This window comes from Artemia sp. Qi Xiang Cuo, chromosome 9 (assembly GCF_049724085.1).
Source record: "Artemia sp. Qi Xiang Cuo chromosome 9, ASM4972408v1, whole genome shotgun sequence".
Taxonomy (NCBI): domain Eukaryota; kingdom Metazoa; phylum Arthropoda; class Branchiopoda; order Anostraca; family Artemiidae; genus Artemia; species Artemia sp. Qi Xiang Cuo.
Window position 1 is genome coordinate 26,494,356 of NC_142802.1, and position 13,063 is coordinate 26,507,418.

At 35.4% G+C, this 13,063-nt stretch overlaps 1 protein-coding gene across 8 annotated transcripts in view; it reads right to left on the minus strand.

The window, feature by feature from the left end:
* Nucleotides 1-13,063, minus strand: part of Ipo9 (Importin 9) — a 107,435-nt gene that overhangs the window by 79,983 nt on the left and 14,389 nt on the right. For all 8 annotated transcript variants that reach the window (XM_089094432.1, XM_089094431.1, XM_089094427.1 and 5 more), the window contains exons 3-5: nucleotides 8,446-8,679; nucleotides 2,814-3,021; nucleotides 776-946 (exon numbers count right to left, since the gene is read on the minus strand). In XM_089094432.1, coding sequence (XP_088950558.1) covers nucleotides 776-946; nucleotides 2,814-3,021; nucleotides 8,446-8,679 — 613 coding nt within the window. The remainder of the gene's footprint in view (nucleotides 1-775; nucleotides 947-2,813; nucleotides 3,022-8,445; nucleotides 8,680-13,063) is intronic.

Below are 13,063 nucleotides of genomic sequence, written 5' to 3' on the forward strand. Positions count from 1 at the left end.
ACCGGGCCGCTCCGCCGGTTTGGGAGCTTTTTCGGCTCAAAATACGTAATTCTTGCCTAAGATTTATTTTTGAATCCGAGACAATAGCATTCGTCTTGTTGAGCTAATTAGATCTAGTGAGAGCATAGTGACTTATTTATTTATTTATATATTTCTCAAATTTAAATAATTCTTTATCTTTGAGGACAGTTTGCGTGAGTTTACACTTCAATTCTTATTACTTGCCAAAATGTAGGATTTCTTTCCCCAGAAAGAAGAGGATGGGCAATTTTCTTCTGCTGTCAAAAGACAAGTATATATCGACAAAGAAAAAATGATTTTTTAGAAATAAATAAAAATCGAATATTGAAATTAGGTATTGTGTCAAGGGTGTTCTCATGCCGATTTCTTTTTATTTGGCAACACACTTACGTAAATGGCTTGTAATTTGCTTCTTTTCATAGTCCTGATAGTAGTTCATTCGATTGACCAAATTACTTTATTAACTGATTTACTCGTCTTCCTGAATACTGTTAGGCTCACAGATTCCCTGTCCCAAATTGTAACACTAGCAATTCATTTGAATCGTTTTACTGATCGCTTCTATTGGCGAGAACGAAACGGCATTTTAAATAGAACAGAAATGGAGCGAAAGATCTATTTTAACTAAAACAATCCCTAAGGTTCTCATCTATTTATACACCTCGATTATTAACTATTCAAAACACTGTCTGAAACACACATAACTTTACCCTTTTTCCCTGCAAGCCAAGAGAAGAAATAAACTAGTAGCTACCGTCATTAGATGCTCCTATGTCTCCCTCATTGAGCTCGGCGTCAGTTGCATTCAAAATTGATTTTACAAAAATTTCTGCTAAGTTAACCAAAGTAGCCCAGACAGTAGGCATCATTTCTTCAAGCAATTTTGAAACTTGTTTAGGCGAATTCTGAACAATCGATGTCAACACTGAAAAAAAGAGGACAATGGATGAAGAGTCACTTCTTAACACAGGATCATTGAAATTTCTGATCATTAGAGACCTTTATACGCTAAGTTGTACCTCTTTATTTGACTGCTAAAATAATTATCACCATTTCTTATATTTAATGGTTCCACAGAGGATTGTATATTTTGCAAGCATGAAGAGCCTATTTCATGCCCTTCTTCTTGCCAGTGTTCTCATATACGATGTGAAACGTTCTTTTTGTCTTTCTGGTTTACTAACACTTTAGTTGGATGTGAAATAATTTCATTTAATTTTTTTTTCTTTTTGATAAAAGGCTTAAAGAGTTGCCAGTATGATTTCCAAATATATCAAAAGCTGGAATCTGCCAGTTCACAGATACATAGTCAGTATTTCAGGAATTTTATAAAGTATAAAGAAGTAAGTAACAAAATGTTACTTAAGTAAAAGTACTTCAAAATTTACAGAAGTATCATGTTGTAGATTGACCACTGTTTTTTTTTTTTAAAGAAATGGACCAATGTAAAATGCAGATGTATTATCCAACCAAAAGCAAACTTACCTGCTCAGCCAGGAAGTCTCTCTCAGTGCGTAAGTGAGCCGCTTTGCACGCGTGCATACTCATAACCGGCCACGTGACTGAACTTTCTGAACTAAAACATCTCTCCCAACTAACATAAAAAGCGGAGGTATTTCTTTTTCCTTCTTTTTTTGTTGATTATTGGTTGCCTGAGCTATTAGACTGGGACTGGTTAGCCAACGTTCAGCCGAAGTACGATTTTATGTATGTTTTTATCCAGTTGCAAAATAAGACTTGATAATTACAGTCTGCTACATATGCTGGTGTTTTGTATAACTTAAGCAAGGTAGCTTTTCCTTTTCTGTACGGAGTTTTGGCCGAGATTTCTCTTTAAAATTTATGAGCGCATAGTTCAATAGCTTCTTTGGGCTTGACTATTCCCAAAGTATTGGATCCTGTGGAAACATATATTATTCCTCTTGAGTTTAATCTAAAACATATGTGTTTATTCAGAATGTCTTCTTAAATACTGGACAATGATGCTCCAATATTACAAACTTTAATGCCATGTCTAGCTGTTGAGCATACAATGGCCAGTATCCTAAGAGTATTTTCAAGGTTAATCAGAATAACTTGGGTGTCCGAATCCACCACTATTGAGATGATTAACTCGGCTAATGAGTAGGCCTGCTTCCGTTATTAGATCAGCCCAACAGAAAAATGAGGTACGTTGTTCTAGCCGGTTCTCCTGAGCCTCATATGGGTTCTCTCTACAGTATGCTTTCTAGATAACACTTTTGCTTTTACATTGTATGATAGGGCCAATTTTCCAAAAAACGGTGCACTTGTGTTCCAAGGGCATTAGAAACCATTTCTGAAACATTAAAAATAAATACCATTCTGATTTCGATTAATTTATCGTTGTGATATGAAAAATATTCTAGTTTTCTACGAGGATTTCAAAGACTGAAAGATAGTTTTACTAGTAATCCTGACCAACCGATTAAGAAATTTTCCAGAAAATAAGCAGTGGCATTCTAAATTTCTGTCTTAGTGCTGCCCTGTCACCTTGAATTTAGAATTCCATTTTGAAGACATTCCTTAATATGTTTAAAAAGTAATAACATTTTCAATTTTGAAACAGAAGTCTTAAATCCTACGTATACAACAGGTAAGAAAATTAGAAACGGGTAACAGACTTTACAGAGAAATAATTGATAGTCCAAAACTAAGAAATGAAAAGGTAGAATAATGAGAAGCATCAGCCAAGAAAACGAGAAAAATTACAGTTGAAAATTAAAGAGAAGAAAATCATGAAAGAGAAGAAGAAATAGTGTAGCCTGTTTTACCTTGAAAAATCTTTGCACGAAGATGGTTGTCCAGAGCAGGGCCATCGTTGGCTTGTAAAGCCATTACCAATGCTTGAGAAAATGGCAGTAGCATATTTTCAAGTAAAGGTTTAACTAATGATTTGTTGGTTAAAGCCACTTCGCATATTACTTCATACAGGGTTAGGAATACATCTAGAGCCAATTCTCTAATTCTTAGGCGATATTTCTAAAATAAATTAAAGCATAATGTATTAAAGAATAAAAAACCAAAGAAAAAAAACATGAAGGGGATTTCAAATGACCAACTAAAATACAAGACGAAACAAAGCGGATATTTGGAAAAACCAGCGGCCTCTCTTTTTCAGCTGTATAAGAGAAAGTCAAAAGGAAAAACGTTCACATTTTCTGAACGAAAAGAGTAACAGATCTAAAAATGTTGATTCAGCCCTTGCTGAGCACATTTATAACCACTCATGTCATAACCATTTATTCGACCGGAATAGTTTGAATTCAAATGACAAGGGTGTGGCCCAGCGAAGCAGAGAGGCTTATGAAACATATAATATCAAAATTTAGGTTTGGTTCTAAACAGAGATACGGGCGATTTTAAAACAAGTGACTCTTATTTTGGTCTTCTTATACGAGAAGTTCATTCATTCCTTAAATAAATCCTGTGTCACTTCCACAATTACAAGGAGACACGTGCCCCCAACCCCTCAGATCAAAAAGGACTACCACAAAAGAAGCGCTAATTAATATTAAGACAGAATCTGAAGTAGTATTTCGCAAGCTAACTATTTGGGTTCACCTACCAAGCGGATGAAATTTTTTTTTTTGTCAATGCAGTCACTGATCTTGTAGTATGCGAGTAGCATTGTTTTTGCTAATCCTATGTATTGGTGAGTGACTCGATTTAAGAAATTTGGCTTTTTAATTCTGCTAATTCTTCATTTTTATCTGTTTGTCGTTTATGTTGGTTCTCCTCGTTATTTGGTTTTTAGTTTTTTTTTTTAATTCTTGCAATTTCGATTTTATTTATTTTTTGTTTGCTTTCCGCGTTGTTGTTTTTTTTCTTTTTTTTATAATCCGGTTTGTTTCGTTGACATTTCCGTTCAGAAAACATGATGGTTTTTCCTTCTCACTTTCTCTTATAACACTGAAGAAGAGGGTGGTAGTCCTCTCAAAATATTCGTTTTGCTTCGTCCAGTATTTTTGTTGGCCTTATAAAAACCTATTCTCATTTTTCTTTTCTTTGGTTTTTTATTCTTTATGACAGGCTAATATGGTTTATGAAATTATCGTCGTTGTTTAATCACCAGTTAGTCCAACTGATTAAAAATTTTCTGGGATTTAATGACCTTCTCAATTTCATAGAGTCTACTGTAGAATCTCACGTTGTCTACTGTTGATAAGTCTCGTTTTGGTATATCATAACCGCAGTTTAATTTTTATTCGCTTCTGCGTGTAAATACATGCACACAAACACAAGAATATTTTCTGATAAGCACTTTTCAATTTGTTTGATAATATTTTTTATCGGACAAATTACCTGCCAACCAGTGTATTTCTAATCAAAGCTCCACCCCGTACGTAAAACACGTCAGCGATGTTTTATGAGTGCTTACTTTAACCTGGGATCACAGGACTGCGTGTTTTTCTTGTAAAACAAAAAGGCTCACATTGAGTTGATCGGTAGAAGTAGCAAACTTAATATCAAACTGGTTATTGTTAAAGACAAAGAGGAATTTTTTGCCATCTCGGTTGAAATATGTCAACGCAGCTGAATTTGCAACAAAAATAGATAAATTCCAACAGCAAACGTAAAAAAAACCTGTTCTTGCGTAGAAAGAAAGGGAAAGGACTCGCGGTGAAGGGGAGAGGATGTGTTAACAAAATCTTCCGTCTTAGATAAATGATTGAGGAGTGTCTAAATCATCAGACCATTTTAGCCCTAGGTTTTGTAGGTTTTAAAAAAGTATTGGATTCAGCTGATGGAAAAACTCTAGTGAAGGTCCTATCCTTCTACGGTATACCACATATGTACCTTAAAGGGATTAGTGCAATGTATGACAATAAGATCAGTATGATTAAAGTAGGAAGTATGGTTAAGTGCCCTGGATAAAGATTTTAGAAAATGAAAAAGTTTTTTAAGTTTTGAGGGTTCTGAGTGTAAGAATAGGTTTGAAGTTAAATGTGGAGAAGGCAAAGTTGTTTTGGGTAGGAATGAATAAGGATAAAGAAGTGATGGTAATTTGACTGATCGTATATCAAACAATCAGCTGTATGATATATGGTTCAATTCTAATTTCTAGGGCTATAATGATAGAAAGGTTAAGACGGATAGACCACATTTTATAGACGAAAGATGTCAGGTTGATAAATATTGCGCTTTTTGACAACCAATCTGATGCCAAATGAAAGATGTCCCCGAATTACGTACTTACTTGTACTTGTTGCGGGACCAGACCCGGACGCCTCACCCGACATCTAGAAGACTACGTATGATTGACTCCCATTTGTCGCGATCTTGTGCCAGCTCTTCAGCAAACCGGAGCCAGCAGCTCTCACACTTTCTGCCAAACTTTCAAAATCCGCCAATGGGGTCGAGGTCGTTTTTGGCAGTTGTCCACCAATTCTTAAATTGACCATCAGGTCACCTGCGCCAATCTGGAAACGGGGCAGCTAGAAGCACTTGCTTTATGATGCGGTCATTGGGTCTTCTAAGGACAAGGCCAAACCAACGCTGTCTTCGCTGTTTGACAATTATGGCGGCAAGTTCGATGTTACAGCAGCGTTGGGAAACATCAATATTTGAGATTCTGTCGGATTATAAAATCCTCAGGATTTTTCGTAAACAGCGGTGGTTAAAGACTTCCAAATCATGGATATGAAGCGCCTTCAGTGGCCAAGTTTCAACTCCACAGAAGAGAATAGATCTAACAGCCGCTTTATTGACAGAAATTTTTGTCTTCATGCTGATCTCCCGCCGGATCCACAAATGGTGGCGGAGTTGTGAGAAGATTGCTTGGGCTTTGTTGATTCTGTTCTGTACGTCAAGATCACAGCCTCCACGAGGGTCTATTATTGAGCCAAGATAGGTGAAGCTGTCGACTTTTTCCAATTCTTGTCCGTAAAGCACAAGCTGATAATCCGACTGTATATTTAGGTTCATGACTATAGTTTTGGTCATGCTGATCTTCATACCCAGTAGGTGAGAGAAATGTTCTACTTCATTTAGCATTGATTGGGCAGTTACTGGATCAGCAGCAATAGCGTCGGTGTCATCTGCGTAGTCCAGGTCAAACACGTTAATGCCCTATCCCATAACAACACCACCAAAACTCGAGAGTGCGCTTTCTAGAATCCAGTTTATACAATAATTAAACAAAATAGGGGACAATAAGCATCCCTGTTTTGCCCCGCTATCCACATTGAAGGCCTCAGTTTCTTCACCCAGCACTCTTACAGTCGATTTGCAATGCTCATAGTAGGCTTTCAACAGCTCTGTAAATTCAACCGGGATGCCATCTTTCAACATGATTCGCCAAAGGTTTTCGCGAGTTACAGAGTCGACAGCAGCCACAAAATCAAGGAACATGTTAATTATGGGGAGTTGTTAATGTCCCCCGAATTGGGTAGGAAGAGGTCATAAGAATGGTTTAAAGGAAACTGGAACTACATGGGAGGTGATAAACAGTGAAGCTTTGAATAGACTGGTGCGGAGAAGGAGCGTATGCAGCCGTGCTGATTTAGGTGCAGCAGTGAGTTGTTAGCAGTTGTAGTACCAATAGTGCGATTAAAAGTAAACTTACACGTAGGTTAGCTTTATATAATAACCGTCAATAAATAGACAAATATTAGAAAACGAAACGCAATTTATACTAAAATTTTGACAGTTATTACAAACATAAAGGGCGAATTTATATATCCGGTTTTAACCGCTCTGTTAGTAATAAAAAAAACACTTCAGTAAATTTCCTTATTGGTCGATCGACTCGACATTTTCGTTCCAACAAAAGCAAAATTGACAATCCCTATGGTCAGGGAGGGGAACTTGTACCCTCCTGGAAAAAACACTTTTCCTCTCACACTAGGTCACTATTTTAGAAGGTTACCCCCCAAAAAGAAAGCAAAAAAAAAAAAAAAAACACTGCTAAAGAAGGTTCATCAGAACAAGTCATAGAGATAAATTTAGCTTATTACACAACGATACTATCACAATAATTGTAGTAGAAGAGACTGTAGTGGAAGATTCATTAGATTACAAATACAGAAATGTAGATGCATCTATGGAAACATAGCCCATTAAAAATATACAAAATATACTCAACTCATCTTAATAGCGGGTATTGAGAATCAATTAGGCTTTTTTTTATGAAATCAGTGTCTTTTCGGCAATTGATACAAGTAATTATTATAAAACAAATTAATTAAGCAGGGTTGCATCTTATCTTCTATCCCCATTTATATGGGCTATTTTGATAGGCTCTGTCCTGAAGAAACACGACAAAGGCGATGGGAGAACATGGTGTCGAATGAAAAGGTAAACTCTCCAAGACTTAGATTATGCAAACGATTAGGGCGTTCTAGATAAAAATATTAGCAAAATGGTTTAACTTCTGAAAATTTTGAAAGTTTAGGGTACAAAAATAGGTCTTAAAATTAATGTTAAGAAGAATAAGTCGCTTAGACTAGAAACAAATGATGGTGAATAGGGGATATAAGGTAACAGGCAAATCGATTAAACAGATAGCGTAACTTTTGACTCTAGTATGATTAGAAAAGATGTGGATCCAGTGAAGATGTAAAAAGTAGAATTGCCAAGGTGCAGTGCGTCTTTCCTGCACTTGAAAAAAGTTTGGACGAGTAGGAAGATAATCTCTCTCAAATACAATTAGTGTAACAGGAGCCATGATAATGACATTGATTATGTATGGCTCTTAAAGGTGGGCGCTTTGAAAGCTTGAATACGTTATGCTGGATATTTTCAAGATCAGGGCCACATCCAGGATATTTTCAGGGGGGAGGGGGAAGAGGTGCTACCGAAACATTCTTGTTTTTTTTTTGGGGGGGGGGGGCACCAACGTATTAACAAGGATTTTATCTACCGTAGACTTTTTCTAACGCTCTCGAATAAGGGTTTTTACCTGCAGTTCAATGTCCAATTTGCGATTTGACGAAATACTATTATTATTTTTTTTTTAGGAGAAATAGTTCTTTTCCTTGCATTTTTACAGCTCGAGTAAGATAAATATTTGGGGGGGGGGGTGTTAAATCGGGTACTTGTCTAAGAACTGTCTAAGTATAGTTTTAGGCAATCCATCAAACATTGAGCTGTTCGTAAAGTATTCATGGAATTCTAGGGTTATCATGAAAGGAATGTTAGGACAGCAAGGCCACGAAATACGAATGATAGATTGCCAAAGACCTTTTAGACCATATTGCAATAATTCGCTAGTAGCATTAATAATAATCATTATCCATCAACGGATTCCATTGATATCAGAAATGACTGAATCGAGTACCCTAAATGCATACCTATTTGGCTATCTACATTACTTAAAAGCATAGAACATAAATATGTGGAATATGTTTTAACTCCGTATGAAACACATCATAATTATTGGATAAATAAAAAGGAAAAAATCACCTGGGCGTCAATAAAAATTTTGTGAACTTCCTGGAGAATAATTGGGCCCAGGGTAGGAATCTGCTTATCGGTAATTTCATCAGCTAACTCTAAAAGGACACGCATTGATCCATCCACCAAATCTGGGTTTTCTGTCTTAATGTACATTAGTAGGATATCCAACAAGTCAGGCCAACAATCCGGCCAGTCCCATTTGGCAACATTTGCAAGGGCATAAGCAACTGCATTTTTTACCTGTGAAAGGAATATAATTAAACAAGCAAAGAACAGTGTTAAAAGATTTTATTACTTAGCTTAAAATAAAACAAAATTGCTCATTAACTGGACCCAACATAAAACGGTGTTTTCAACTAATAAGTAACAGAAGAAAGCAAACTGAGCTAAAAAAAACGGGATGGTGCAAATTTTCCACTTTTACTTTTGAAATTTAATGGAAAATGGCTGGATTTTTGGGGGATGAAATAGAATTTTGACAAAAAAAAAAAAAAAAAAAATCGGAGATGAAAAATATATATACTCTTAGCCATGGCGTCGAAAGTACTCCATGGTTAGAGGGAACAGCACACCTAAAATTTTATATCTTTTTCAAACGTAGTTTACCAAATACATAGATGATAAACCTGCACACAGAAAGGAAAAGAATTGTTCTTTCGGAAAATAATTAAAATGCAGCGAATGACTTTTTTTTGTATCCTCGTAAAAATTGAGCCTGTGTCTTAAACAATTAAAATTTTATGTTATGTTCATTGAACATTTCAGAGTCATAACAAAGGAGGCGGAATTTTGGTGTTTATGTTGCAAGGTATAAAAAACAACTGCCCTCCTGATTTTTTTATTTGTTTTTTTTTAGAAGCAACAAGTCATCTAGAATTTTTGTTAATAATTAGTAGCATAAGAGGTATAAATGATAGCAACCACCCATGGATAGTTGCTACTGATCATTTTTGTCACGGATTTTTTACACAACATTCCTGAATTTGCGTTATCAAACCAGAAACCAGTCCAGTTTTCTATGGGGACTTTATTCTTCTTCAGGATTTTCAATGTTTCTTTGAGCTTCAAAAACACAGAAATAGCAATTCTAATGTAACGTGCCACGATGTTAGGGACATCAATTTCTACAAAATACCCACTCTACAAACGACCCCTTTACAAAAACAGATCACCTACGAATAAGGTCTACAGAAACAGACCCTCTCAATATCTACTAATCTGAGCCATACACATAAAAGGCACAATAAAATAAGTAGTGTGATGTTTTTGTCACAATTTCAAATAGTATCCCAGTGTGCCTGTTTCATCAAACTCTTCTTTGCGTTGGTCCCAGACAACACAAGGAAGATTTCCTCAGAATTAAACTTAAAGCCAGATACGAGTTGTTTACTTATTATTAAGCTGGAAACAAACATAGAAAAAACAAATTGTTTAGTAAGACTATCCATTTCCTGAGACGTAATGATATGCTTAAATACAGTCAATCATAGAACCACCTTAACTTTGGTTTATGGGGACTGATAAGAAGAAGATGAAAAGCAAAGAGTTTATCCCAAAAGTCCTCTAACACCAGGTGCATGTTTTTGCAAGAAGAAGTTTTATTCTGTGAATCAAGCATTATGGAACCAAGAAAAACAGTAATCCAGTCTTTTTTTGTATTTTAGATAGCAATATCCATTGAACCATCGGACCTTTCGTCTAACTATGGAATTTATTGACGTTAAACCAACGGAGAGTAATTTTTGCGACGAGCACAGCAACTTGCAATAAAATATATGAAGGTCTGAGATTTTTAGGATCATGTTTTACGTGGACATCGATTTTCTTCGGGGAGATCCCTGACAACCCGAGGACTGCTGAAGCACTGGAGGGGGGGGGGGTAACTATGATAATCTTATTAACCGCTATTCCAGTCAGATTTTCGAATGGTACTTAAAAGCTTTACTTGATTCTTCGGCCAACTTCGGACCCCTGTTAAGAAAGCAGACACCATCTTCCTTCAGGACACCTAGTCTGGGATAGCGGCGCACGCATCTTCAGGTTCAGCGGCGCACGGAACATCTCATTCTTGGGCGACCACGCAATCGTTTCCACACTGCGGCCGCTGGGTTGATATCATAGGCAATACAACAGGGGGTTTCATCTGAAATTTGGAGGATACGGCCGTATCATCTCGCTTCCTGTTCAGCTTGTCGTTTGTTAATAAGTTTCGAAGAGGAAGCAGTTACTTCTGAGACAGTTGAGATTTTCTGAGTATGAGTTACAACAACTTCCTCTCCAAAAATCAAAATTGGCTTTAAGATCGACGAAAATTATGAACGCTTTCTGCCGAAACTCGAGCTTCTTTTCTATTACTTGCCGCAGAGTAAATATCTGCTCAATTATCAAACGGCCAGGTGAATCCTACATAAAATTGTGCTTAGATGCAACGCTCATAAATTTGACACAGGTTAAATTTTTATTTTAATGATTTGAAATTATTCTCCAATCTATTTTCCACCAAAGTGGTGTATTCTCAACATATGTAGCTTTTAAGACGTTCAATAATGCATAAAGTTTGGTTCCTGAAAGAAATTGCATGACTTCATATTTAATTAAGGTCAAGATACTTGTTTTAGTTTTTAAAGGACACCTAATTCCCGTCTACTTTTTCTTTTAGTAGTAACAGTCAATTAAAATGGGGAACATTAGCTAGTTTGGAAAATTTAGATTTTTACACTATACCAGCCCCAAGAAAAAAAAAAACCATTTTTACAACTTAAAAATTTGATATAAGCCAACGAAACTGAATTATGTTAATCACATAACACGCTTGATTAGGCCTATGTCAATCATTGCGAAAATTCCCAAAAAATGAGTCTCATTATGGGCCCAATTTGGCGAACCCGATGTAAAACTAGAATTAAAGCATCGTATTGTAAGTAAACAGAAATCCATAAAAGAAGTGAAACATTAATATAGAAAGTAATTATATAAAAACTATGCTGATGAGCTAGGGGGCATTATGAAATGGAGGAATTCTATTAGTTTGAAAACAAAATTACAAAACCAACTGCATGCTTTGATGACTTTGATGATAGACAAATATATGTAGATTATGATTAGTAAGTTATTTTAACTTGAAATATTTTTACTTTATACTGCTGTTACAAAAAAAGCAGTTAATTCCCTAACCTTGTTTTCTGTCTTCCTTTTGAAAGAAATGTATAAAACATGTGCACAAGGTGAAGCGATTAAACAGATAACAAATCAAAATACACCTAAACCTCCTTAAAGATACAGAAAGTTACTTAAAAGTAGACCAAATGAATCTTCGTCATGTACAGTAATCAACACAAGACATTTAAAAGATGCGAAGACGCTTCGAATATAGATTAAATGTACCTCCTTTCTCTAGAAGCTGCTTTGAATTTTGAATACTTTTTTTTGGTTCACATGGATTCGTGTAAAAGTAAGTAAAAACTGCACCCCAGATAGGGAGGGGGGAGGGATCGAGTCATATAGATCCCTTATGACTTGGAAGAAGGTAAAATATATAGATACAATACTAGAGATAGGCAAATTCAATACCTCCTAAAATTGATTTTCAGATAATTTTTATATTCCTTTTGATGTAAATACAAAGATAATTGCTGACAGGAAATTAAATACACGGGGTGAAAAAGAATACTGTCATAGGTCTAAAAAAAAACTAAAAGGCTGCTATTTTTTTACTCCCTGATAATACACCACAAATAGTTTACCAATGAGAAAACAAATAGGATTAAAACAAGCAATAAGCATAAAATAAAATTAAGCCAACCAAATCAAGTTAAATCAAATAAAATCAAGTAATAAAATAGTAAAATTACAATAAAATGGTAATATTACCAAATAAAATGGTAAAATTACACCATAGCAGATTCTTTTAAAGGCTATTCGGCGTTAATCTTGCTTGGAAGTGAACTACAAAGTGGTCAAAGGGGAAGCAATCCACTTTCAAGCATCTCTTGCTCTTTGAAAAATGTGCATATCCATACGAACATTGCATTATTAAACAAAATAATCAAAAAAGAAAATTGACATTTCAGTGGACCTAGATTTTAAGAATATTTTACTCTTAGTAATTTAATCTCATTTTGTTTCATCTTCTTATAATGATTACTATCAACTAAAATAATTGACGTCGTATTTGGGTCCCTCTTAAGCATCCTTAAAGACTTTAATTTCCATCCATGTGCATTCAGAATCACTTTGAAATTCCATCCCAGCGAGTATTGACTTAGATGGCTGTTTTGTATGTGTTTGTGTTTTTTTAAAGACTTTCTTCACAAAGTACAAACCAGATTATATTGCATTATACAATTGTTGCTAACCTTCTTTCTTATTTTTGGCACAATACTGTCTTAATCCCCCTCTCCACGACAAACACTGTAGGCTCCAGAGGTGTTAGCTTTTCGTGTTTTCAGTTTTTCTATAGGTATTCTAAACAAACGAAGTCAGCTGACTGATTGATACATTAGTTATTTTATGCTATATACTTTTCGTAGAATACTTAATATTTTTCTTGCATTTCCTTCATATCTCATGGTTTACACCAAGCAAAAGATGCAATTTGATTAGTATTCTAACACTTATTCTACAT